Raw genomic sequence first — 22,827 nt, 5'->3', positions numbered from 1 at the left:
CATAGGCCTCCCTGCAGCAGGAGCCCCAACCTCCTGCCTCCTCCCCTGGGCCTGAGTGGGGAGGCGCCGGTTCCTGAACTGGACCCCCCAGGCCAGGGTAGCAGCTGTGGAGGCTGAGGAGGTGGAGGCCTGGCACAGCAGGTGGCAGGTGGCAGGCTCTCCTCTCCCCTTGCCAGGACGCGGGCCCCTGTTCAGCCACTTCCAACAGGAGGTGCTGCCCGAGAGGCCCTTCCTCTGAAACCACCATGGAGGTGAGTCCTGCTCCCAGCGCCCCACCTGGGACAGAGGGATTCGGAGATGGCACACCTGACTTCCATGGACGAGGGACAGCAAGGGGAGGCGGACACTCTCCAGGGGACCCACCACACTTTGGGGACAACTGAGTGGGGCCCAAGGCTGCCGTCTGGCCAGGTGACCCTGAGCCAGGCCTGCGGGTCCCACCGCTGGGACTCTGGGGGATGGCGGCAACCACTGGGCTTACCTGGCACAGCCCTCTCACTCCTCTGACGCTGGATTGCCAGGTCGGCCAGCTCGCTGAGCAGAGCGATCCCATGAATCCCTGAGCTATGGGGCAGGGGGACTGTGCTGGAGGGCCCAGAGGCCGCTGGGGGCTGAGGGTCCAGTGGGCTGTCACTGGGCAGGTCCCCCAGGTCGATGGTGGCAGCCACCAAGGCATCCAGGCCTGGCAGGGCCCTGGGTGGGTGGCTGTTGTCGGGAGCTCCCCCACAGTCCTCCTCTGAGTCCTCCATGCTCTGCTGCCCCAGCTCGTCTTCCTCCAGCTCGTCCTCCTCAGGGGCCGGCTGCTCCCCCTCGTCCTCAAGGGCACCCGGGCTCCCTGATCGCTGCTCCAGGACTTGGGGGGAGGCCCCTGACAAGGGCCTCTGCTCCCCCTCTTCCCTGCTCCTCTCTTCTCGTGCCCCTCCCTGAGTAGAATGAGCCTGGCCGGTGGCCTCGGGGCCCCCTGCCTCGAGGAGGGCCCCACATTGCAGTTCTTGTAGCCCCTCAAGTGGGCTGGGGTCCGCTGCCTTCCCCTGGCATCCCCGCTCGGCAGGGTAGGGGGTGGTGGCAAGGTCCTGGGTGGCCTCCCTGGCCCCTGAGAGCAGCCCGGTCTCCTCCAGGCTCCTGGGGCTGCAGGGAGGCGGCTCCCCAGGCAGGAATGTCCTTGTGGGCTCAGGCTGGGCCCCCGGGGCAGCGGTTTGCATAGTTTCAGGGTCCTCGAGGTTAGAAGAGTGCACGTCTGAGGGTAGGGAGAAGCCCAGGCCAGCCACGGGGCGCAGGTATCCGGGAGGCAGGTCTGCAAAGGAGGGGACAGGTCAGCAGGGAGCTGGGAGTGGTGGTAAGGGGGTGTCCTGCGATAGGACGGAGGACAGTGGCCTCAAACCCTCAGACCCAAGCCCATGTGGAAGGGTCCTGGGCTAGCTGCAGGTCCGCGAGACTGGTGGCGGGGAAAGTTTTACGTTAATGAAGGGGGCAACCTGGCCAGGTGCAGTGGCTCATGCCTGTGATCCCAAAACTTTGGGAGGCTGAGGTGGGTGGATCATTTGAGGCCAGGAATTCGAGACCAGCCTGGGCAACAGAGTGAGCACGTGCCACTACAAAAAAATTAACGAACAATGAGCTGGGCGTGGTGGTGCATGCCTGTGGTCCAAGCTACACAGGAGGCTGAGGTGGGAGGATGGCTTGAGCCCAGGAGGCCGAGGCTGCAGTGAGCCATGTTCGCGCCACTGCACTCCAGCCTGGGCGACAGAGGGAGACACCCTGTCTCAAAAAAAAAAAAAAAAAAAAAAAAGTGTGAGCAGCCTGAGGCCAGGCCCTCGTTCCCCCAAAGAGTGGCCTTAAAGCTCCCCCCAACAACCCTGGCCACCTGGGCTGGGGGTGGCCTTTGGAGCCATCTCTGGCATGGTGTGCTGTGGGTAACCAGAAAAGGGGGAACTTGTAAAACATGATGCTTCAATCAGGGTTTTCCCTGAACCAGAACAAGCCGGCAGCATGTCAGAGGCATCACGTCCCATTAACTGCAAAAAAAAAAAAAAAAAACAAAAAAAACTAAGAGAAAAAAACTGAAAAACCCTCTGCTGGCTACATCTCCTGACTGTGAAACTAGGACGGGTTTTATGTTCGCCACACGGTTTCCAGTGTGAACTCTCAGTCCCACTCAGAGAATCAAATAGGCTGGTGGGGAAGCGGATGGGCGGGTGGCAGGGGCCGAGGGCAGGCCCAAGACCCCCCACCCAGGCACCCCGCCTCGCTGCCCCTCCCTCACCCAGCTTTGCTGAGACCCTGAATGGCAGCCTGGTCAAGTCCCATGCCCAGTGCCCCCAGGGTGCCAGCACTACCACCAGCAGGCCCCGCCTTCATTGCTGGAGGGCCCCCACGACGGCCAGCGGGACCCCGTCTTCCTCCCGCCTTCATCAGCCCACGGCCAGGAAGGAGGCGGCTGGGGCGCTGTGTGCTTCTCCCATGGTCATTGGGAGGATTGGGAAGAGGGAAGAGAAAGGAAGGGAACAGCCATGCTGCCCTGGGCCTGGGCAGGTGTGGAGCCTGCCTGCAGGCAGCCCGGACTCAGCGCAGCCTTGCCAGGCAGGGGCGGGAGGGCTTGGAGGGGAGCACAGCGGGCCAGGCCAGACGGCTACTCTCACCTGGTTCGGATGTGACGATGTCGGCCGCGGACTGCTGACCCTCGCCATTCTTTTCCTCGACGCGGCGCGCCCGGGAGCCAGGCCCGGGGCTGCTGGCGGGGCAGACATTTAAAGTGCACGGGGCGCTGGGCCGAGGTGGTGGGGTGGGGCAGCTGGCGGGGGGCTTTGGGTCGGGCGGGTGGCAGCAGGGTGGCAGCTTGGTGGGGCCTGCAGCAGGTGAGGGGGCGCCCGGGGCCGTGGGGGTTAAGGCAACTGGCTTGTGGGTGGACTTCGGGGCCTTCTCCTGGGCGGGCTCCTCCAGATCCAGGTGCTGGTCTTCGGGCTTCCGCTGTCAGGGATGGGGGCAAGCTCAGCCAGGCTCAGGATCTCCTGACCCCAGTGGGCCCCCTGCTTGGGTTCATCCTGCCAGAGGCCAGGCATGCAGGGGTCTCCTGGAGCCACGTCCGGCCAGGCAGGGAGGGGGAGAAGCGCCGGCCCAGGTGGGCGTGGCTAGGGGTGGTACCTGGAACTGGGCGGCCCTCTGCTGCTGCAAAGCATAGAGCTCCTGCTGCCGGAGGAGCTGTGGCCTCGAGTACACGGGGAGCTGGCCCGGGTGCTGCATGTGAGAGGCGGGGCCCCGGCCCCCGTACATGGGGGGCCACAGCGAGGCCTGGTCCATGACATCCGCTGTGGGCAGGGCCCAGGAGGGGTCAGCCCGGCTGGGGAGGGGACAGCTCCGGGGCTGCTTCCCTGCCACCCTTTCCTCAGCCCAAGCCCACCGCTCCCTCCTGAGCCCTGGCCAGCACACCCCCGGCTGCCCCCCCTTCCAACAGCACCCCCCAAGTGTAGCAGCCTGGACCAGGGGCCCTTACCAAGTGCATGGGGGGCGCTGTGGGGTGTGGGCTCTGAGGGCAGGATGACCAGCTGCGTGGGGGCGTCCTGTGGGAGGGGGAAGACAGAGGGCACGGGGCCAGCCACGGAGGCGGGGAAGCCGGGGGGCAGGTTCTGGTGCAGGGCAGGGTGCCCCAGGCCTGGGAGGCAGAGGGCACAGTGGTCAGGCCTCTCACTCCCGGGGACCAGGAGGGAACCCTCATCAGCCCTAGGCCAGCCCCCGCCCTTGGATCACTGACCGTAGGAGTGCCCCCCCATCCACAGGGAGGGGCTGCGGGTGCGGGGCAGCCAGGGGGGATGGGGGTGGGTGTGGGGGGCTGGGTCCCCGCCCAGCTGGCCGCTCTGCATCATGAGGTGGGGGGCCAGGTCCCCGGGGCAGCTGCTCGGTGGGTGGATCCGGGTGAACTCTACGCGATCTTTGCTGTCCCTGTAAGAACTGGGGCTCAGCCCTGCCACCGGCACCAATGCCCAGCTCCCCATCCCACCCCCGGCCCTTTGTTGTCTCTGTAAGACCCGGGGCTCAGCCCCACCAGCGGTGCCAATGCCTGACTCCCTGTCCCACCCCCTGCCATCAACCGGGGAGGGAGAACAGGACCTGGAGGCTCAGGGAAAACCCCAGGCTCCAGCCTCAGTGCTCTGCAGGGCTGACTGGGGGCCCTCTCCTGGCCCGAGAGTGGGCAACCTGACCGCTGCAAGGGGTTAGCTAAGATCCCCAACCCCGGGTGAAACCCCAGAAAGGCTCTAGGGGTGGGTAGAACCCCACCCACGGCTGGCCATAGAATCTGCTGCCTCAGCCACGACCACCCCTCTTTCTCCACGTGGTTCTGAGTGAGGAGCCCCAAGCCCAGGCCCAGCCCCACTCTCCAGGGCCACAGGCCCAGCTCTCACTGCAGCAGCAGCTCACGGCTGGCGAGCCCCAGGCGGTCATCACATAGCCGCGTCCTCTCGTCCTCAGCCTCCAGGTCCAGCGCGTGTGTGGAACGGGGCCCACCACCAGCTGCACAGGGTCGAGACAGCAGAAGGAAGAGGGTTGGGGCGGCCAGGGAGCCACAGGCTAAGGCAAGCAGTGACCCCGCTTCGAGCTGGGGGGCCTGATGCACTGAGGAGGATCCCCTGGTCCTGGGGCCTTGGAGGGTCTGCCAAGGGCAGGTGTGGGAGCTGGGAAGTGGGTGCGCAGGGCAGGGCCAGCTGGGCCCCCTAGACCGTCCCCGCCTGCCTCCCTCTCTGTGCAGGGCGTGTACCTTTGAAGGCGGGGGCGGCCCGGCCCTGCCGCGCGGTGTTGGTGGTGTAGGCCGCCTCGGACCGGCTCACCGTGTCCTTCTGCCTGGCCAAGGCCACTGCAATGCCCACAGGGGGCTGCCGCACCTCCCCATCGCCGTGCGTGGTGTCGTGCTCCCTGCTGCGGGCGCAGTCCGGCCTCTCCGACTGGCCTGGGCCCTTAGAGGATGGGAACTTTGCTTCCTGCTGGACGCAGCTGGCCTTGAGGCCACCCAGGCCCACCAAGGGTGCTTTCTGGCCCACCACCAGGGCCTGGCTGCTGTACTTGAGCAGGTTCTTCATGGCCGAGACCTCATCCGGCGGCGCAGGCAGTTCCTGGGGCAGAAGGGCCGCCTGCTGCAGGCCGCTGCCAAAGGGGTCCAGGTAGGCGCCAGCCTTGCGCTCCTCGCTGATGGCCATGGCGGTGCCCTGGCCTGCCTGGACACCCCATGGGGGCAGGTGGGGCCCGCCGTAGCCCAGGGATGCCAGCTCCAGGGACTTGCGCTTGGCCTCAGCCCCAATGCCCCCCTGCTCCACCTCGGCAGCTACCAAGTGCTGCTGGTGCCTGATACGGGCCACCTTCTGTGCCCCCGGGGGGCCGGCCGGGGCTTCCTTGCCAACAGTCTTATCTAAAGTGCAGCAGGCCTGGGGGGCCTTCCCGCCCAGCGGGTCCTGGTGACCAGGCCGGGCACAGTCCTGTGAAGAGGTGGGCAACTCGAAGTAGCCGCTTTTGTCCAGACCGCTTTTAGGGAGTCCGGGGAAGGAGGCCTCGGGGCCTGCGCTGCTGAGATAGTCCAGGCCCTTTAGCCGGGGGTTGAGGGCCGCCTCAAAGCCCCCAGGCCGCCGCTCGCCCTTGCCCTCAGCCTTCAGGTGGGCATAGGAGACTCCATAGGATGCAGAGTGGTCGGGGGCCATGGTTCCCTCCAGGTGCCGGTCCTTGCCCTCCCCTGCCACGGCACAGGCCTCGGCGGCCTGGAAGGGGCGGCCCTTGTCGGCCAGGTGTCCCACAGAAGGCACGAAGGTGGGCCCGCTGGCCTTTAGGTCCCGGGGGGCTTTGTCCTGCAGCGGGCAGAGCCCGTCAGAGCCCCCATGCAGCTGCAGGCAGGGGAAGGAGCTGGCGGCCGTGCTGAGGGGTGGGGGCGGCCCCGCGTAGGATGCGGTGCGGTGTAGCATCTGCCGCCGCTCCAGGCACTCGCTGAAGGCCGGCCCGGGCTCCGGGGGGCCTGCTGCCTCCTTTGCAAAGCGCCCGGAGGTCACCACCCCCGTGCCAGGCCGCCCCAGCACGCCCCCTGCACAGCTGGCTAGCGCAGCCCTGCCCATCTCACCGTTGAGCACCTTGGTGTTGAGGAGGCAGGAGGTGAGGTGCTTGGGGCGGCCCTCGCAGGCCCCTCGGGGTGCGGGGCCGCCCTCCCTGCAATGCCCGTCGGCTGGCACGGGCAGCACGAGCTTGTGCCGCTCCTTGCCACTGTCCTCCTCTGCCGCCGGCCGCTCCTTGCCCTCAGCGGCCTTGCCCGCCTTCTCTCTGCCCAGCTCTTTGCCCACGAGGAAGCGGTCGAAGTCCTTGGGGCCCTTCTGCAGGGAGCCAGCCTCACCCCGGTCTCGATCCCGGCTGCAGGAGCCCATGGGGTGGGCAGGGGCAGCCCGGGCCACGCTGGGGAAGTTGTGGTTGGCCGGCAGCAGCGTGGGCTGGGGCGGCAGGTTGCGCAGGTAGAAGTTATCTGTGTGGGAAAGAGCCAAGGTCAATGGGAGGCCTTAGGGGCGAGGCTGGAGGAAGACTCCCTGAGACAGGTGCCTCCCGGACACCAGCTGGCACTGACTCCAGGTTACAGCCTAGGGAAGGTTTTTGCTCTTTTTTTTTTTTTTTTTTCTTTTGAGACGGAGTCTCGCTCTGTCCTCTGTCACCCAGGCTGGAGTGCGGTGGCGTGATCTCGGCTCACTGCAAGCTCCACCTCCCGGGTTCACGCCATTCTCCTGTCTCAGCCTCCCGAGTAGCTGGGACTACAGGCGCCCGCCACCAGGCCCAGCTAATATTTTTGTATGTTTTAGTAGAGACAGGGTTTCACCCAGGATGGTCTCGATTTCCTGACCTCGTGATCCGCCCGCCTTGGCCTCCCAAAGTGTTGGGATTACAGGCGTGAGCCACAGCGTCAGGCTGGTTTTTGCTTTTGTTTTTATAAAATTGTAGTGAAATATGGGGTAACATACAATTTCCCATTTTGGGTGCACAGTTCAGGGGTACCGGGCACACTCCCCCTGCCGTGCAGCCGTCATAAGCATCCATGGCCAGAACCTCTCACCTCCCCGAACTGAAGCTCTGTCCCTGTGAAACACTCACCCTCTGCCGCCATGTTCAGCTCCCCACACCTCAGAGATGGGAGATGCAAACCCGAGGCCAGTCTCTCCCCCGCCTGGCCCAGTGCCAGTAGGGATTTTTGGGGGACGCGGGGCAGGCAGTGGATTTTCGGGGGATGCGGGGCAGACAGTGAATGTTACAGAGCATCCCTGCTGGGTCTTTACAAACAGGCACCAGGACCTTGGAAACCAGGGACAGGTAGCAGGCACAGCTCCAGGCGCCCCCGGAGGAGAGGTGAGGAAGGACGGGTGGGTCGTGGAGGAGGGGCTCACCCACCTGCTGGACACCCTGGGAGCTCCCAGCCCCTCGGCCTCTCATCTGGGTGTCTCAGGCTGGTGGGGCTAGGGTAATGTGTTGAAATGGAGAAAGGCCAGTGGCTCCGGGGGCAGAGAGCAGCAGCTGTGCTCACCCTGCCTGGTGAGTGGTGAGCGTCTGCGGTCCCTGAAATGGTTGCCCAGCCTGGGCCCTCGGTCTGGGCCCTCCCTTCCCGGCTAGGGTCTGCCCCAAGCTCTCCACACTCCCGGCTGCCCTGGGGTTACCCATCGCCCCACAGAGGGGGCCAGGCCACCGCCTTTGGGGACGCTGGGGGTGCTGTCCCTCTCCACACCCAGCTGGGTGGGTGGGCAGCAGGGTGGTGCCAAGAGCAGAGGGAGCTGACAAGGGGAGAAACAAAAGAAACATTTGGAACTTGTAAAATTGTCCTCAGGCATGTAAATTCCTTGTCAATTTCCTGCTAATTAGAAACAAGGGGGAAGGGGAGCGGGAAGGGGCTAGCCCCGGCGAAACCTAATTAGCTCCATTTCCAAAACCAAATACTGTTCTTGGACACAGCTCCACCACAATATTGTGAAAGCCGAGAGGCCTGGCCGGCCCACTGCCCAGAGGGAGTCCCCTGTGCTGGTGGAGGGGTTGGGTTTCTGGGGCTGGGACCAGCCACCTGCCCGCCCCTGACAAACACTGTCAAAATAACTGCACGCGCTGGGGCTGACATGGGTCTGGGGGATTGGGGCCTGCGGGGCTGTCCTCTGGGCAGCAGAGCCCCTCAGCCTCCAGCCGCAGGAGCTGGGGTGTGGGGTGAGGAGACGGGTTTGGGTGCCTGTCCTGGGTGAGAGCTGAATCCCCTGGGTGGGGCTGGTGGTGAGTTCCTGGCCCCCATGCCTGCTCCCCTGCAGCTGGCTGGCATGGGCAAGGCCAAGGCCCTCCTGAACCTTAGCAAATCTCAGGCTCCTGCAGGTGCAGAAGTGCAGGCCACACAGAGGTCCTGGAGTGAGTATGAGGTGGGGAGAAAGGGGCTGAGGGGCAGCCAAGAGAGGGCGGGCAGACTGGCCTCGGGTCCCCACCCCCCAACTCACACTCAGAGTTGGGGTCATCATGGCCACTCATGAGCACAGGCTCACTGGGGTCCCCTCCCTCTGTTCCCTGCAGGGTGTCTGGTCCGCCTCCCAGACCCTGCGGGGAGCTTTCTGGGTCTCTCCTCTGCCCTAACCCTGAGCTCCAGCCCTAAATGCCAGGGCTCCTGGGCTCCCCAAGGGCTGTGCGGAAACCGTCTGTCCCCACCTCCCTTCTCATTCCCAGCAGCCTGGGCATCCCTCTTCACAGTTGGGACAACCTCCCAGTCCACCCCTCCGCACTGACACCACCCCGTGTGTCCAGATACCTCTCGGACCCCTTGGGGAGACGCCCCAGCCCCTCTGCACTGAAGCAGAACTCACCCCACCGTCCAACTGCTGCTCCCCAGGTGCGCTCTCCCATAGCCCAGGCCAGAAACCGGGGGTCACCTAGAACCCTCTATCCCTCCCTACCCCTAATCTCTCTCCTAGATATCACCGATGCCGACCCCTGTGGGGCCCCACACCTGTATCGCTTCTCAGTGGAACCCGGTAACTAACCGATGGCTTCCTGCTCCAGCCTCCTGGTGTCACCCCAAGGAGAACTTTCTAAAATGCAAATGAGATATCGCCCTACCAGAGGAAACCCAACTTGGACATAAGGACCCACACCCATCCCACCTCCAGCCAGGCCCTCTCGGGTACCCCGAGGGGACTCACTGGCACCAGGACTCGGCTCTGCTGGGCCTGAGCTTCCTCTTCCTCAAGGCCCCACCGGCTCTGACTTCTCAGCAAAGACAAACTCTGCATCCCTTCTTTGGGGATGCCTGCTGCCAATGGGATGAGCAGCCCCTCTGTCCACCAGGCCACGGGGCTGGGGGGCTGGGGGGCTGGGGGCTGGGCTTCGTGTAGCCCAGGTGTAGCCCAGGCCACTGAGTGTGTAAGCCAGGAAGTGAGGGCTTCTGTGGGCTTCCTCCAGCCCCCACAGAATGCATCCTCCTCCTGAGCCACCCCACGATCCCCGGGCTGCTGGGGGCTGCAGGGCAAGGCCAGGTCCTGAGGAAGCTGGTGGGGCTAGGGTAATGAGGAAGGTGGGCACCAGCTCAGCTGCTCCCACCTGAGCAGTGAGAGGGTCTTGAGACAGCGTGACCTGGGAACTGGACCTGTGCCTGGGGGTGGTCCTGGGCCCCTGGGTTTAAATCCTGAGGGGCAGGCCCACCCTCTCCTCTAGCCCCCACTCTGGCCTCGATGACACCTGGTGGGAGGGCTCACCTAGGCTGGCCTTTCCCTTGTGCCCCAGAAGCTCCCGCGCCCCCTCCCCACCTCCAGCATGCCTGCTCCCCACGCCGGCCCCATGCTGCACTTGCCTTTTTGGGTTCCATAGAAACGGTGCTGCCCATAGAGAACGCTGCTGTTTCCATGGTGATCCAAGTGGCTCACGGGTAGGAAGGTGGATGCCAGACTCCCCGAAAATCTGGGGTACCCCGGAGCTAGAGAAGCAAGAGACCCAGTTGCAGAGGCAACTCCCAGCCCCCTGGCCCGCACTCGCCCTGACCCCAGGGAGGCAAGAAGCCGGCAGGCAGCCCAGGAGCGATGTCCCGCAGAGCCCAGCACGCAGCCGCCGGGGGGAAATCAACCCATCAATACATCATATTAACTCTGACTCGACTAATGCCATCCCTCCGGTGTGGCACAAATTGAATTGCTGATGGGCTGGGGAGAGGGAAGGACAGACGAGGGGGCCTCTGTTCCCTCCCAGCAGCACTCAGGATCGCGGAAGCTCCCAGGCTGGGCAACAAAAGGGACTCTGGGGAGGTTTTGTGGGAGGAGAGGCACTGTGGACAGACTCTGCACCAAGGCCCTGACCAAAGAAGAACCAGGCCCGGACTTGGCCTCCCCAAGGCAGGCCCCAGGGCCCAGTGGACAGCCCAGGCCAGGGACCAGTGCCGCTGGGGTGTGGCCAGCCTCCCCCGACCCTGGCTGGAGGTCACAGGTGTGTCCATCCGACGCCAAGTTCCCACCATGGCCAGGCCTCTTCCAGCTCCGAGATCTGCACAGGGTGGGGAAGGGACGGGGGCAAAGAGTTCCTTGCACAGGCCCCAGCCCCAAAACCCCAGGCGGTGACTCCGAGTCATGCCAGACAGGCCCCTCTCTAGGCTAAGGGGTCTGTCTGTCCCTCAAGGCAGCCACATTTCCTAGCGGCCTGCCCCTGCCCAGCACAGGAAAACCAGCCACACCCAGCCACCCACACGGCTGGCCCTGGGCCTTGGGACAGCTCTGGCTGTGTGGGGCATACTTGCCCCCACCCAGGGGATGAAGCACAGCCGGCAGGTCAGGACAGGGCTGAGCATGGCCTGGGAGGTCTGCAGGCACCAGAACCCAGCCCAGGGGCTGCAGAGAGCATGTCTGCTGGACACCGGGGACACCAGCCACAAGGAGTGTGGCTTCTGGTTCCCCAGCAGGACTCCGGGCCACAGGCAGAGCTCTCAGACTCAGACCCGCCCAGCCCCAGCCCCAGCCCTGCGTGCAGTGCCAGTGGTGCCGGGCCGACCGGCCCGCCATAGCAGCTGCCTGAACGTGAGGGCCAAGCGGCTGGCTGTGGTTGGGGGTCCGGCAGCCTTCTGTAGGCCTGAGGAGAAGACATTTGAGGCAGCAACCCACAGCTTCAACCTGCCAGAATGAACCAGAATGAACGCAGCAGGGTGGGGCAGGACGGGGGGCCCTCACCCTCTAAAACTCCTGCTCTGAATCTTCCCTGGAAAACAGGCCCCCCAGTCCAACTGAGGCACCCCACACCCCAATCCCAGTGGGTCCCCCAGCAGCGGCAGGTGCTGTTCGATCCTCTCTGGCTCAGTGGATCCCAGGGAAATCTGTGGAGCTTGAGCCCCAGGAGATGCTCCAGGAAACCCAAGCTCTGGGTCACCAGCTCCAAGAATGCACCCCACACACGTCCCATTTGGAGTCTTGTGCAGGGCGCTGAGCACAGGGAAGGCCCTGGGAAGTCCTGCGACACGGAGGCCTGCTTGACAGGGTGAAGTCCCATCTCCCTGTGAGGCCGCACATCCCAGGCCAAGTCTGGGAACCTGGGGAAGGCGCGCCCTGTCCCTGGTGCGGCCCTGCAGCTGCCCTCCAGCTGAGGACACCGGGCTAAGGCTCGAGCCTGGCCGACTGGCCTGGTCTGTGTGGGAGCTGCATCTGGTGCAGCTGTTTACCAGATTAAACTCCAATCCTGGAAGATTTGACCAAAGCTGAGAGGGACGGGGTGGGAGTGACCTGGGGCGGGGGTAGGGGAGTGGCAGGGCAAGGGGCAGGGCCTTGGGGGGCACTGGTTAAACCTCCACAGCTGTCCCCCTTTAATTGGCTGCTGTTAAATGTTTTACGAGGCCTCATTTTGGTAAACAGAAGTCTGTAAATTCCTCCTTCCCAGACACCGTTTCCCAGGCATGGAGCCCCTCTCCCCGCTCCAGAGGTCCAGGCCTCCAGCCCATCCGCTCTCTGGGGGGAGCAGGCACTCAGCTGGCAGAGGAGTGGGCTCCTTCCCGCCGGTCCCCTCTGGGGGCAGCTGAGCGTGGGCAGCTATGCGTGTCCCTCAGCTGCTGGGCCTTTGCTGGTGGCCCCTGGGCTGGGGAGCAGGGCAGCACCGGCCACGGCCCTAAGACCAAAGGCCTGGCTGGTGCCCCCATCCTTGCCTGCTTGGGTCCCCACCTCTGAGGCCCCAGAGTGGAAGTTAGGGAGCTAGGGGAGGAGGAGGGAGTGGGGAGATGGGATGGAGGGGTGGGGAGATGGGATGGAGGGGTGGGGAGATGGGATGGAGGGGTGGGGAGCAGAGAGGGAGGGGCCGGGTGCCGGAGAGGCCCAGTCAGCAGGGTGGGGTCATCTTTGGCCAGGGGGCAGAGAGAGGAAGGGAAAAAGGTCCTCCCAGCCCAGCGAAAGAAAGCCCCTTTCTTTTTCCCAATAAGACCATACTCTCAAAACTGAGAAAAGAAATTAAAAAATGATTTTTATGAATCAGAGCAGCTGTTCTGAGGCCAGAAGCCAGAAGGCAAGGCTGCTGTGGCCGGGCCGGGGACACACAGGCATCCTGGAAGGGGCTGCCACTGAGGAGTGGGGGTGGTGGTCCTGGGGAGGGCTCCAGGGGGACAGTAGAGGCCCCAGATGGCAGGGAGGGGATACTCCGGGGCCAGAGACCAAGAGGGCTCAGCCAGCAGGGCCTGGGGCCACATGAACCCAGAGCCAGAAGTCCTCAACTGCAAGCTCCTGCTAGAACGTCGGGGCCCCAGAACCTCCCCTTCCCAGACCCCTTTGAGACGGGAGCTTTTACGATCACCCCAACAGACAAGGGCTAAGCGAACCGCCAGAGAGGTGGGCAGGACTCAGGCTGCTGGTGCTCTCGGAGCCTGGCGGAGCGTGGGGAAGAGCCCTGCGGGCAGTGGGGGTCGCACCGAGGTCCCCACATCCTGCCCCTGCTACTGTGGTGGGCAGGAGACTCCAAACTCAGTCCCGTGATGGGACGGACCGCAGGAGACAGAGGCTCAAGGCCACAGGCACCTGATGGGTGAGTAAAGCCAGGGGGTCACGCATGGGCTGGGCAGGGGGCACAATGGCCACACCCACAGACCCCTCCCAACCTCCCCCAGGCCTGAGCTCACCACGTCTGGGGAGGTCAACGGTTGCAGGTAGGAGGCCCATGGCGTGGGCAGGAGGAGAGAGTGGGCAGTCAGTGGGGGTTGGGGGTGCCCCTGGGCAGGGCTGAAGGACAGAGGAGTGGGAGGGCACAATGCAGAGAAATGGGGGCTGGGGACAGCCAGGGGTGAGGGGACCCTTCCTTTCCTCCGGCCCACCTGGAGAAGGGCCGCCTGGTGGCTTCTCACCCCTGGGGAGGGAGGAGCAGCCCCCACCCAGGGTGCACAGGGCCTGGCCGGGTGTCTTTGCTCACACCAGCCCTGGCTGCCTGCCGGGCACCCCCACTCCAGGTACCTCATCCCCCTCATCCCTCCTGCGTTCTGACACAGCACATTTTCCCAGCAGCCCCGCGCGTCGAGGCCTTGCCCTCTCCAGGCCAGCCCTGTGCCTTCCTCCTCTTGCCAAATCTGGGGAGGTGGCCACAACCCACCCCCCAGGCCGCCCTTCCAGGGAGCATCCCTGCCGTGGAAAACCGGGGGCTGCTCCTGGGTCTCTCAGGATGCTGGACTTGGGGTGTCTTCACGGCCAGGTGTAGGAGGGAGGGACGTCAGCCAGCAGAAGGACCAAGATCACCTGGGGGGTCAGGGGACTTCCCACTGCAGGGTCACCCAGGAAGCCCCACTTGGGGCCACAGAGCTCAGGGCCTGGATGCTGCAGGCTCAGCAAACTTCTGGGGGTGCTGAAGCACACCTCGAGCGCCCCTGCCCCAGCCTGCACGCCTTTGAGGACAAAACCTTCTGCAGCGGACACCCCACCATCCTGACAAACGGCAGTGCCTCCTCCCTGGGGGAAGGACTGGGCACCCGTGTCAGCCACGCCGGCCTCTCACAGCTGAGCCTCGACCTGTCTCCCGCTGTGGTACCACCTCGGCTCCCACACGCCTGGCCGGGCGGGCAGTGGGTCATGCAGCCAGCTGGGTGTGGCCCCGGGCCTGGAATGTGCACGCGGGCAGCCAGCCTGGGAGGCCCTGGGGAACGTGGGAGGCTGTGGGGACTGTCTCAAATGCCCACTGTCCAGTGAGGGCCCATCCTCCTGGCTCAGAAGCAGACACCCCTCCTCCACCTCCTGCCAACTCTGCCAGATCCCATCACTCCCCGCCCAGTGACCCCAGGGGAGTCCCGGGAGAACCCTGGCCTGGCAAGTGGTCCCGGCTCCTCTTGTGGTTCTGCACATCGTCCCCGTCACGTAGGACGTCCCTGCCGTGCAGCCACACGCACAAGGCTCAGCCTGGCCTCCGCCCACCTGCGACTCAGCACTGGCTCTTCACGGGACGCCCCCTTCACTCAGGGTGTCAGTGGGGTTCAGGTGTAGTGCACGGGTCTACCCGATGACTGCCAGGCCCCGAGTGCTGGGCTGACAGATTCTGAAACCCTGTCCGCATGCGGCACACCAAGTGCTGTAGTCGACTGATGACACCTGCCCTGGGCGCACAGGGATCTCAGGGACTGATGACACCTGCCCTGGGCACAGGAGGGACCTCGGTGGACTGATGACACCTGCCCTGGGCACACGGGGACCTCGGGGACTGATGACACCTGCCCTGGGCACACGGGGACCTCGGTGGACTGATGACACCTGCCCTGGGCACACGGGGACCTCGGGGACTGATGACACCTGCCCTGGGCACAGGAGGGACCTCGGGGACTGATGACACCTGCCCTGGGCACAGGAGGGACCTCGGGGACTGATGACACCTGCCCTGGGCACAGGAGGGACCTCGGGGACTGATGACACCTGCCCTGGGCACAGGAGGGACCTCAGGGACTGATGACACCTGCCCTGGGCACACGGGGACCTCGATGGACTGATGACACCTGTCCTGGGCACAGGAGGGACCTCGGGGACTGATGACACCTGCCCTGGGCACACGGGGACCTCGGTGGACTGATGACACCTGTCCTGGGCACAGGAGGGACCTCGGTGGACTGATGACACCTGCCCTGGGCACACGGGGATCTCGGTGGACTGATGACACCTGCCCTGGGCACACGGGGACCTCGGGGACTGATGACACCTGCCCTGGGCACAGGAGGGACCTCGGGGACTGATGACACCTGCCCTGGGCACAGGAGGGACCTCAGGGACTGATGACACCTGCCCTGGGCACACGGGGACCTCGATGGACTGATGACACCTGTCCTGGGCACAGGAGGGACCTCGGGGACTGATGACACCTGCCCTGGGCACACGGGGACCTCGGTGGACTGATGACACCTGCCCTGGGCACACGGGGATCTCGGTGGACTGATGACACCTGCCCTGGGCACACGGGGACCTCGGGGACTGATGACACCTGCCCTGGGCACAGGAGGGACCTCGGGGACTGATGACACCTGCCCTGGGCACAGGAGGGACCTCGGAGACTGATGACACCTGCCCTGGGCACAGGAGGGACCTCGGGGACTGATGACGCCTGCTCTGGGCACACGGGGACCTCGGTGGACTGATGACGCCTGCCCTGGGCACATGGGGACCTCGGGGACTGATGACACCTGCCCTGGGCACAGGAGGGACTTCGGGGACTGATGACGCCTGCCCTGGGCACAGGAGGGGCCTCAGCAGTGACTGCAGCTGTGGGCAGTTCCCACTCCTACTCTAGGGCCAGAAGGGCCTACAGCCTTGCAGCAGCCCCTTCCCTAGTCCTGTCTGCTCTCTGCCATACACCCCTGCTCCCACACACAGGCCCCTCACTCCAGGTGGGCAGACCCCCGGGCGTCCAGGCTGTGTTTCAAAGTGCAGCTCCTGGGACATGAGTGGTTGGGGGGGCACGGCAGGAGATTCCTTCTTGGAGCTGGAGTGCCCAATTCTTGGGGCCCCCTGAGGCTTCGGAAGCTCAGCCTCTTCCCCATCCACAAGCCTGCAGGGAACTGGCCCAAGTGGTGACCCACAGCTGCCTCAGGGGCAGGCCGGGCCAGCTCCATCTGTTCCCAGGCTGAGCAAGGTGGCTAAGAGCAGGAGCAGGTGCCAGGTTCCCATGGGAGCCTCTAGAACGAACGCAGCGGGCAGCCTGCCCAGGATCCAGGCACCAACCCCACAGGGAGGAGCGCAGCCTTCCTGGGGATGTGGGGGGAGGGTGGGCCTGGGGATGGCGGGGGAGGGTGGGCCCGGGGATGGGGGGGAGGGTGGGTCTGGGGCTCGGGTGGAGGGTGGGTCCGGGGATGGGGGGGACGGTGGGTCTGGGGCTCAGGGGGCGGGTGGGCCCGGGAGGGTGGGTCCAGGGCTGGAGGGGAGGGTGGGCCCAGCGATGGGAGGGAGGGTGGGTCCGAGGCTGGGGCTGTCCTTAAGCCACAGGAGGCAATGGACAATTCTCAGAGCGTGGAGCTAGAAGCAACCGCACGACCCCAAAGCCTTCGCTGGCACCCTGGACATCAGCTCTGGCTACCAGGGAACTCCCTCCCGCCTGTCCACCAGGACCTTCCTCACGTTCCCCAGGCAGCGTCCTTGACACACAGGTCGTTGTACCGGGGCCACAGGCACAACACCAGCCAGCCCCACACACAGGCACACAGTAGACGGTGCACCTGCCGAGGCGGCTGCACCATCGGTCAGGTCCAGGGATGTCAGCCTAGGAAGGCCGCACCCCATCCCCAGTGACCAAGGCCACTGGCCCCAGCAGTGGACAGCCGCCGCAGGACACGGGAGGGAAGTTGCTCTCTGTGCCTATATCACATGGGGTCTGGACAGCTGTTCTCATTGGTGTGGCAGATAGAGAAACTGAGGCTGGGCACGTGAACTCGAGGCTAAGGCAGCTCTGGGTCTGTGAAGACCCCTGCCCTGCCCACCTGCTCTGCACATGGCAGGGGCCCATGCCGCATCTGCCACAGTCCTGCCTGGTCCTGCAGTGCCTGGGTGTGCGTGGGGGCTCAGGTGCAGCCTCCTGGGTCCCAGAGCAGCCTCTAGCCCAAGTCCCCGGCTCCTGGAGAGCAGGAGCTTGCGGGGCAGAGGGGACACCCACGCCAAAGCACGGCAGGTCAGAGGGCAGGGAGGGGATGAGGGGACAGGCTCTCAGTCACACACAATCCTCAGCCTCAGTTTCCTCACCTGTAAAATGGGCGCAAGCGCCACTGTGCTGTGCAGCATTGCCAGGGGGAGGCAGGTGCCATCCCAGGGCCGGGCTCATGACAAGTGCCATCATCCTGCCTAACCTCTGGCCCTGGGAACCCTGCAGCTGAAGGGACCAAGCCCTTTATCCAAACCAGGGGTGGCTCTCTCCCCAGCCTCCCTGGGGCTCAGGTTCTGCCACCTGGGATGTCCCTATCCTGGCTTCCCCAGGTCTGCGTCTCCCCTAGCCACCTCCACACAGCCCTCTCTGCCAGGCGCGGGCCTGGGTGCTGGTCACCATGGCCATGGGATGAAACCCCTGCCCTCAACAGTGACTGGCAGCACTCAGCCAGGCCGTGAACATGAGGCTCATAAAGTCTCAGCGGGCTGGGGGTCGGGAACTGCCAGGGCCTCAGGGCAGACTCCAGTGGGGACAGGAGGCTGGGACCCTGGCAGGGCGGCCGGCCAGGGCAGGCCACGGTGAGGGGCCGAGGGAATGGGAGGGCTGGCTCCAGAAAGCCACAGGACACCTCCGGAGGGGGGATCATAGGCCTGGATGGGGCAGCCGCCCTCTGGCTGAGAGAAGCTGGCGGGAGGTAGCCGGCCCAGCAGAGCCCCTCCACCCCCACGCTGGGACCCCCACGCTGTCCCTCGCATCCCAGGGGAGCCAGCTTGTCCCCACTGGCCCAACTCTCCCTCACACATGGGAGGGAACAGCAGGTCTAGGCAGGGCAAGGGCAACCCCCCCTCCCACATAGATGTGGGGGTCCTGGAGTGAGCCCAGATAGAAACGTCAGTGCCTGGGGTGGTCAGCGGGCCTGTGGGAGACAGACCAAGAGGCTGTTTTAGCCACCGAGGAAATCGAGGCCGGGAGAGGAAGGAGGAGCTGAAGGGGTCTGGGAGGAAGCGGCGGGTCCCAGGCAGGCATCACAGGAAGGATGGAGCTGGGGCCCCAGTACCTCTGAGGACACTTGGGGTGGGTGGGTGCTGGTGGGACCTCTGTCCCCCAAACAGCTGTGGTCCCAGCTCCTGCTCACTCCCAGCAGCACCAGCGAGTCCTGAGACCTCAGAGGGGACAAAGGGGACAGAGGGGCAGCTGGCAGGATGCAGGAGGCTGTGGGACTCCGTTGGCAGGGAGCGCTCGGCATGCGTAGTCCCGGACCCCCAGGAGCTGGCCAGGCCCAGTGAGAAGTGGCCGCTGATGGGGCATGGTTCTGACCAAGAGGCCGGCCAGGCGGAGAGCCAGTGCGTGTGTGTGCGCCTGCTGCCCCCACGGCTCTCCCCAGGTGGCACAAGAGACCACGAGTGGCCTCAGTGGGCAGCTCAGCAGCCCCCGCCCCCACCCCTTCCCAGCTAAGCCCCCCAGGAACAGAATCCTCTTTCACTGGCCCTGTGGGTGGTCCCGGCCAGGCAGCTGGGGGGCGCGGTGGGGAGGGAGGGGACCAGGCCTGCTGACAATAGGGCCAGCTGTGCGTGCCCCCACCCCTGCTCTCATCCTCATCCACCCAGGACAGGCTGCCCGGCAGGAGCTCACCTCTGCCCCTGGCCAGTTCCCCCTCCCACCCCTACCCCAAGCCCCTGGGAGGCCCACCGCTGGTGGGAGCCCAAGCCTCGGGTGAGCTGCGGGCCGGGAAGAGCTGAACAGATCAGGCTCTGCCCAGGCCAGATGTTCTGGGCTGCTCCTCCAGCTCCAGGCTGCCTCTGCTGCACCCCCAGCTGCTCCCCCGGGGAAGCAGGAAGCCCTGGCCCGCTCGAGGGGCTGCCCTGCAGATGGGGAGAGAGGAGGCCCCGCCTGGCATGGGGGGTTCCTGGGGCTACCCCAACCTGGGTTCCTGCTGGCCTGCCCCACCCTGTCCTACCTACCCTCAACGAAAGCCCTGGGCTGGGGAGGGGGTGGCAAGCTGGCTTGGCCGGGCACCTGCCTCCTGCCCATCCTGGGCCACTAGAAGGAAACATGGGCGAGGCCGACCGCCCAGGCAGCCCGCTGTGCCTGCTGGCCCCCACTCTCCGGCCGAGTCGCGTGCCCCCCGCCCACCTCGCTCCCCTTCCCCCATGAACACACACGGCAGAGAAACAGGCCTGGCGCACGGGGAGCCAGCTGGCACCCTGTCAAACTAGCAGCCAGGCATGCTGCCCGGGCAGCCAGCCAGCCTCTCACCCTGGCCCGCCCGCCCTGGCCTCTGCCGCTCAGCTCACAGCGCGGCAGCTCCATGTGGTCTGTCGGGGAGCACGGCTGCGTGGCAGGGAACCCCCGCAGGGAGGGGAGGGGATCCCGGGGGGTGGGACAACTGAACTGAAGGCAGAGCAGAGGACAGCAAGCCGGAGCACGGACGGGCCTTGCAGGTGTGTGGCCTTGGAGGCTCTGCCACCCTCGGGGGGCACCCACACCCATCCCCAGCCCCGGGTGGGCGCTGCATTCTGGGGCCCAGGCGGGCGGCTCAGAGGCCATGCCCCACGCCCCCTTGTCCTGCCTCCACCTGTGCTGGTCCACCCGGCCCACTGCCCCGCACACGTGCCCGCCCCCACCTGACACGGACAGCGGGAGATGCATCTCGCCCAGCCAGGGTGCCAGGTGCCCAGCAGGGTGGACAGGTGAACCTCCTCGGTGTGACACAGCCAGGGCCACTGTGGGCACTGTCCTCTCCTCCTGCTCAGAACACCCCCGCCTGGAGGAGCTACTTCCCTGGGACGCAAACAGAAGTTCAGAAGCCCAGATGCCAGGGGCTCACGTCGACACTTGTGGCAGGACATTGGCCTCCCACCCAACCAGGGGGACTCCCAAGGGCTCGGGAGCAGATGGAACCCACCGATGCCGGGCCCCATGTGAGGGGCTGAGAAGTGGTGGGGGTCCCCGGGGTGGGATGTGGGCAGCTCCGCCCAGGCAGCCGTTGGCACAAGGGGAAGTGAGTGTCTAGAGGCCGTTGTGGGTGCTGTCTGCCTGCGGGCCACCACACACCCACCCTCTGAGCAGCCCCCAGAGGGGCGGGATGGGGGCTCCAAGGCAGGTGGTGCTACCCACAAACGGCCCTCCTTGCTGCTGGGGTCCCCCAGGGTGGGCGGAGGGAGCGGGGTAGGAGCTCTCTCCTGGCGCAGAGAGCACTGGGGATGGGCTGGTGCCACTTCTGGGCCCTGACTAGGGGCCACCACTGTCAGGAGGGGAAACCAAGTCAGTGGTCCCAGGTGGATCTGTGCACCTGTGGCTGGGCCGGGACCAGGCAGCGGCCGTTGCGTCTGTTGTGGGGGGTTCACCACGGCTGCCACAGGCCTCCCCTTCCTGCTCCCCCCGTGCCAGGCCACCCTCCTCCCTCCCACAGACATCCTGGGAGCCAGATGCTGTGGCTGGCCGGGGCGTTTGCCCACAGACACAAAAGGCTGAGGCGGGGTAGGGGGTATGAGTCAGGAAGGCGGGGCCCCACAGCCAGCCCAGGAGCCATGGCCAGCCTGGTCTCCCCTCCAGGAGGCCGCTAGTAGTGCAGGGGTGGGACGAAGGGGCAGGGGAGTCTGGACCGAGGACCCCATGCTGCCCACCGTGTCCTGAGGTAGCGGCCTCCCCCGCACCCAGGAAGAGGCCACTCCTTATCGCCTGCCCAACATGTGCGCCCTGAGCGGAAAGCCCAGATTATTTCAGCAACTGTCCCTCACTCGTCACCTGTTCTGTATGGAAAACAGCCCCTTTCTTGTTGCACAAAGAGAGGTTTCTCTGCTTCCAGCAGTGCCGGGTGCTAATCTCCCTGCCTGGAACGGGGCGGTGGCGTGGTGTGTGGGTCCGCGGCGCTCTGTAAACACGACGCCTGCCGCTCAGCAGTCATTGAGTTACGGCAGTGCTGGGTGCCAGGAGCGGAGAGCCCTGTGTGCCCGCTGCCAACTGCAATTACCTCTCTGCGTGCCAGCCGCGGGGGGCGGGGGGAGCTTAACCCTTCCCATGCTGTAGGGTTGGGGTGGCCGAGGGAATACCAGCAACTGTGGGCCCAAGGACATGGGGGCCCAGGGCCGCCTCCTAGGCTGCAGGGCAAGGGGTCTGAGCAAGCACGGGGATCTGGGCGGGGGTGCCCTGCCAGGAAAAGGCCAGGGGGGCCTCCAGGGGTCTCCTGCTGGCCAGGCAGCCTGAGAGTAGCCAGTATTCGTGAGGCACCTACTGTGTGCCCAGGGCTGTGTCCCACGGGGAGGCAGGTGGCCTGGGAGGAACTCTTTATCCTGGGCCAGGCCCCTGGGTGGCAGCCTGTGTGCACTGACAGCTCTCCCTGTCCCGCCCCCACCTCCCGGCTGGCACATCTGGAGCCCGCCTCCCAGCGTCTGGGGAGGTGGGGCACAGCCACTGTGAGGGTGAGCCCAGCCCGGCCGGCCCAGCTGTGCTCCACATTTTCTCAGCTCCCCAGAGCCCCTCCTGGCCCCCCGTTTCCCCTTGCTGCCCATCTGGAGCACACACCTGGCCAGGACCACTGCCGAACAGGCCACCCTTGTTTCCAACCAATCACCACTTCCCCCCGGGCTTGCTCGGCAGGGAGGCAGCCTCACCTGAGCCTGCTTGTCGACATCCACCGGCCAGGTTCCCACTGCCACGGTGGGAGCCCCTCACCTGCCCCTGGCCCGGGCACCAGGGCATCGCTGGGAGCCCAGTCCGCCAACTTACCTTCGTGGGAGTGGGAGAACCAGATCTGGGAGGTGGCAGTGTGGGAGCCACGGTAGGCCTGCTCAGCGGGGGAGGAGCTGGGGCCGCTGGGGTGCGTGGAGGCTGCCGAGCCCAGGCTGCTGGTGAGGAAACCGCCCATGAAAGAGGAGGCCGGAGAACTTCCCATCAGGCGGCTGCTGGCTGTGGACACAGGGCAAGAGTGAGTCTGGGGGCAGCTCCCAGGGTGTGGCCTGAGGCAGGGCAGGGACAACACCACAGCCCTTCTCCACAGGGGACTCTCAGGCCCCAATCTCCCCCAGAGCCTTTGACTTTCAATATCCAAGAAACCGATGATGGGAAAGGCTACCCACGTAGGCCTCTGACTGCCACACTCAGAGTCCTGAGTCTTTTGGTGCCTCAGGTGTCCTGGTACTGACACCCTCCTGCTGTTGCAAACCCAAGAACGTCATCTTTGTCACAACCACATCACCACCACCACCACCACCAGCCACATCACCTACCACTATCACCCCCAACTGCATCACCCCCAACCACATCACCCACCAACCACATCACCCACCACTATCACCACCAACCACATCACCCACCACCAACCACATCACCCCCAACTACATCACCACCAACCACATCACCCACCACCAACCACATCACTACCAACCACATCACCACCAACCACATCACCCCCAACCACATCACCACCAACCACATCACCCACCACCAACCACATCACTACCAACCACATCACCACCAACCACATCACCCACCACCAACCACATCACCACCAACCACATCACCCACCAACCACATCACCCACCACTATCACCCCAACCACATCACCAACCACATCACCACCAACCACATCACCCACCAACCACATCACCACCAACCACATCACCACCATCACCTCCAATCACATCACCCCCAACTATATCACCCCCAACCACATCACCTACCACTATCACCCCCAACCACATCACCTACCACTATCACCCCCAACCACATCACCAACCACTATCACCCCCAACC

At 65.2% G+C, this 22,827-nt stretch overlaps 1 protein-coding gene across 8 annotated transcripts in view; it reads right to left on the bottom strand.

The window, feature by feature from the left end:
* The window catches only part of BAHCC1 (BAH domain and coiled-coil containing 1), a 75,658-nt gene that overhangs the window by 18,231 nt on the left and 34,600 nt on the right, over positions 1 to 22,827 (bottom strand). For all 8 annotated transcript variants that reach the window (XM_063656622.1, XM_054457507.2, XM_054457509.2 and 5 more), the window contains exons 3-11: positions 21,802 to 21,981; positions 9,815 to 9,937; positions 4,751 to 6,484; positions 4,398 to 4,506; positions 3,749 to 3,936; positions 3,491 to 3,649; positions 3,142 to 3,305; positions 2,640 to 2,967; positions 482 to 1,294 (exon numbers count right to left, since the gene is read on the bottom strand). In XM_063656622.1, the coding sequence (XP_063512692.1) occupies positions 482 to 1,294; positions 2,640 to 2,967; positions 3,142 to 3,305; positions 3,491 to 3,649; positions 3,749 to 3,936; positions 4,398 to 4,506; positions 4,751 to 6,484; positions 9,815 to 9,937; positions 21,802 to 21,981 (3,798 nt within the window). The remainder of the gene's footprint in view (positions 1 to 481; positions 1,295 to 2,639; positions 2,968 to 3,141; positions 3,306 to 3,490; positions 3,650 to 3,748; positions 3,937 to 4,397; positions 4,507 to 4,750; positions 6,485 to 9,814; positions 9,938 to 21,801; positions 21,982 to 22,827) is intronic.

Source organism: Pongo pygmaeus, chromosome 19, assembly GCF_028885625.2.
Source record: "Pongo pygmaeus isolate AG05252 chromosome 19, NHGRI_mPonPyg2-v2.0_pri, whole genome shotgun sequence".
In the NCBI taxonomy this organism is placed as follows: domain Eukaryota; kingdom Metazoa; phylum Chordata; class Mammalia; order Primates; family Hominidae; genus Pongo; species Pongo pygmaeus.
This window is presented reverse-complemented; position numbering and strand designations above follow the sequence as displayed.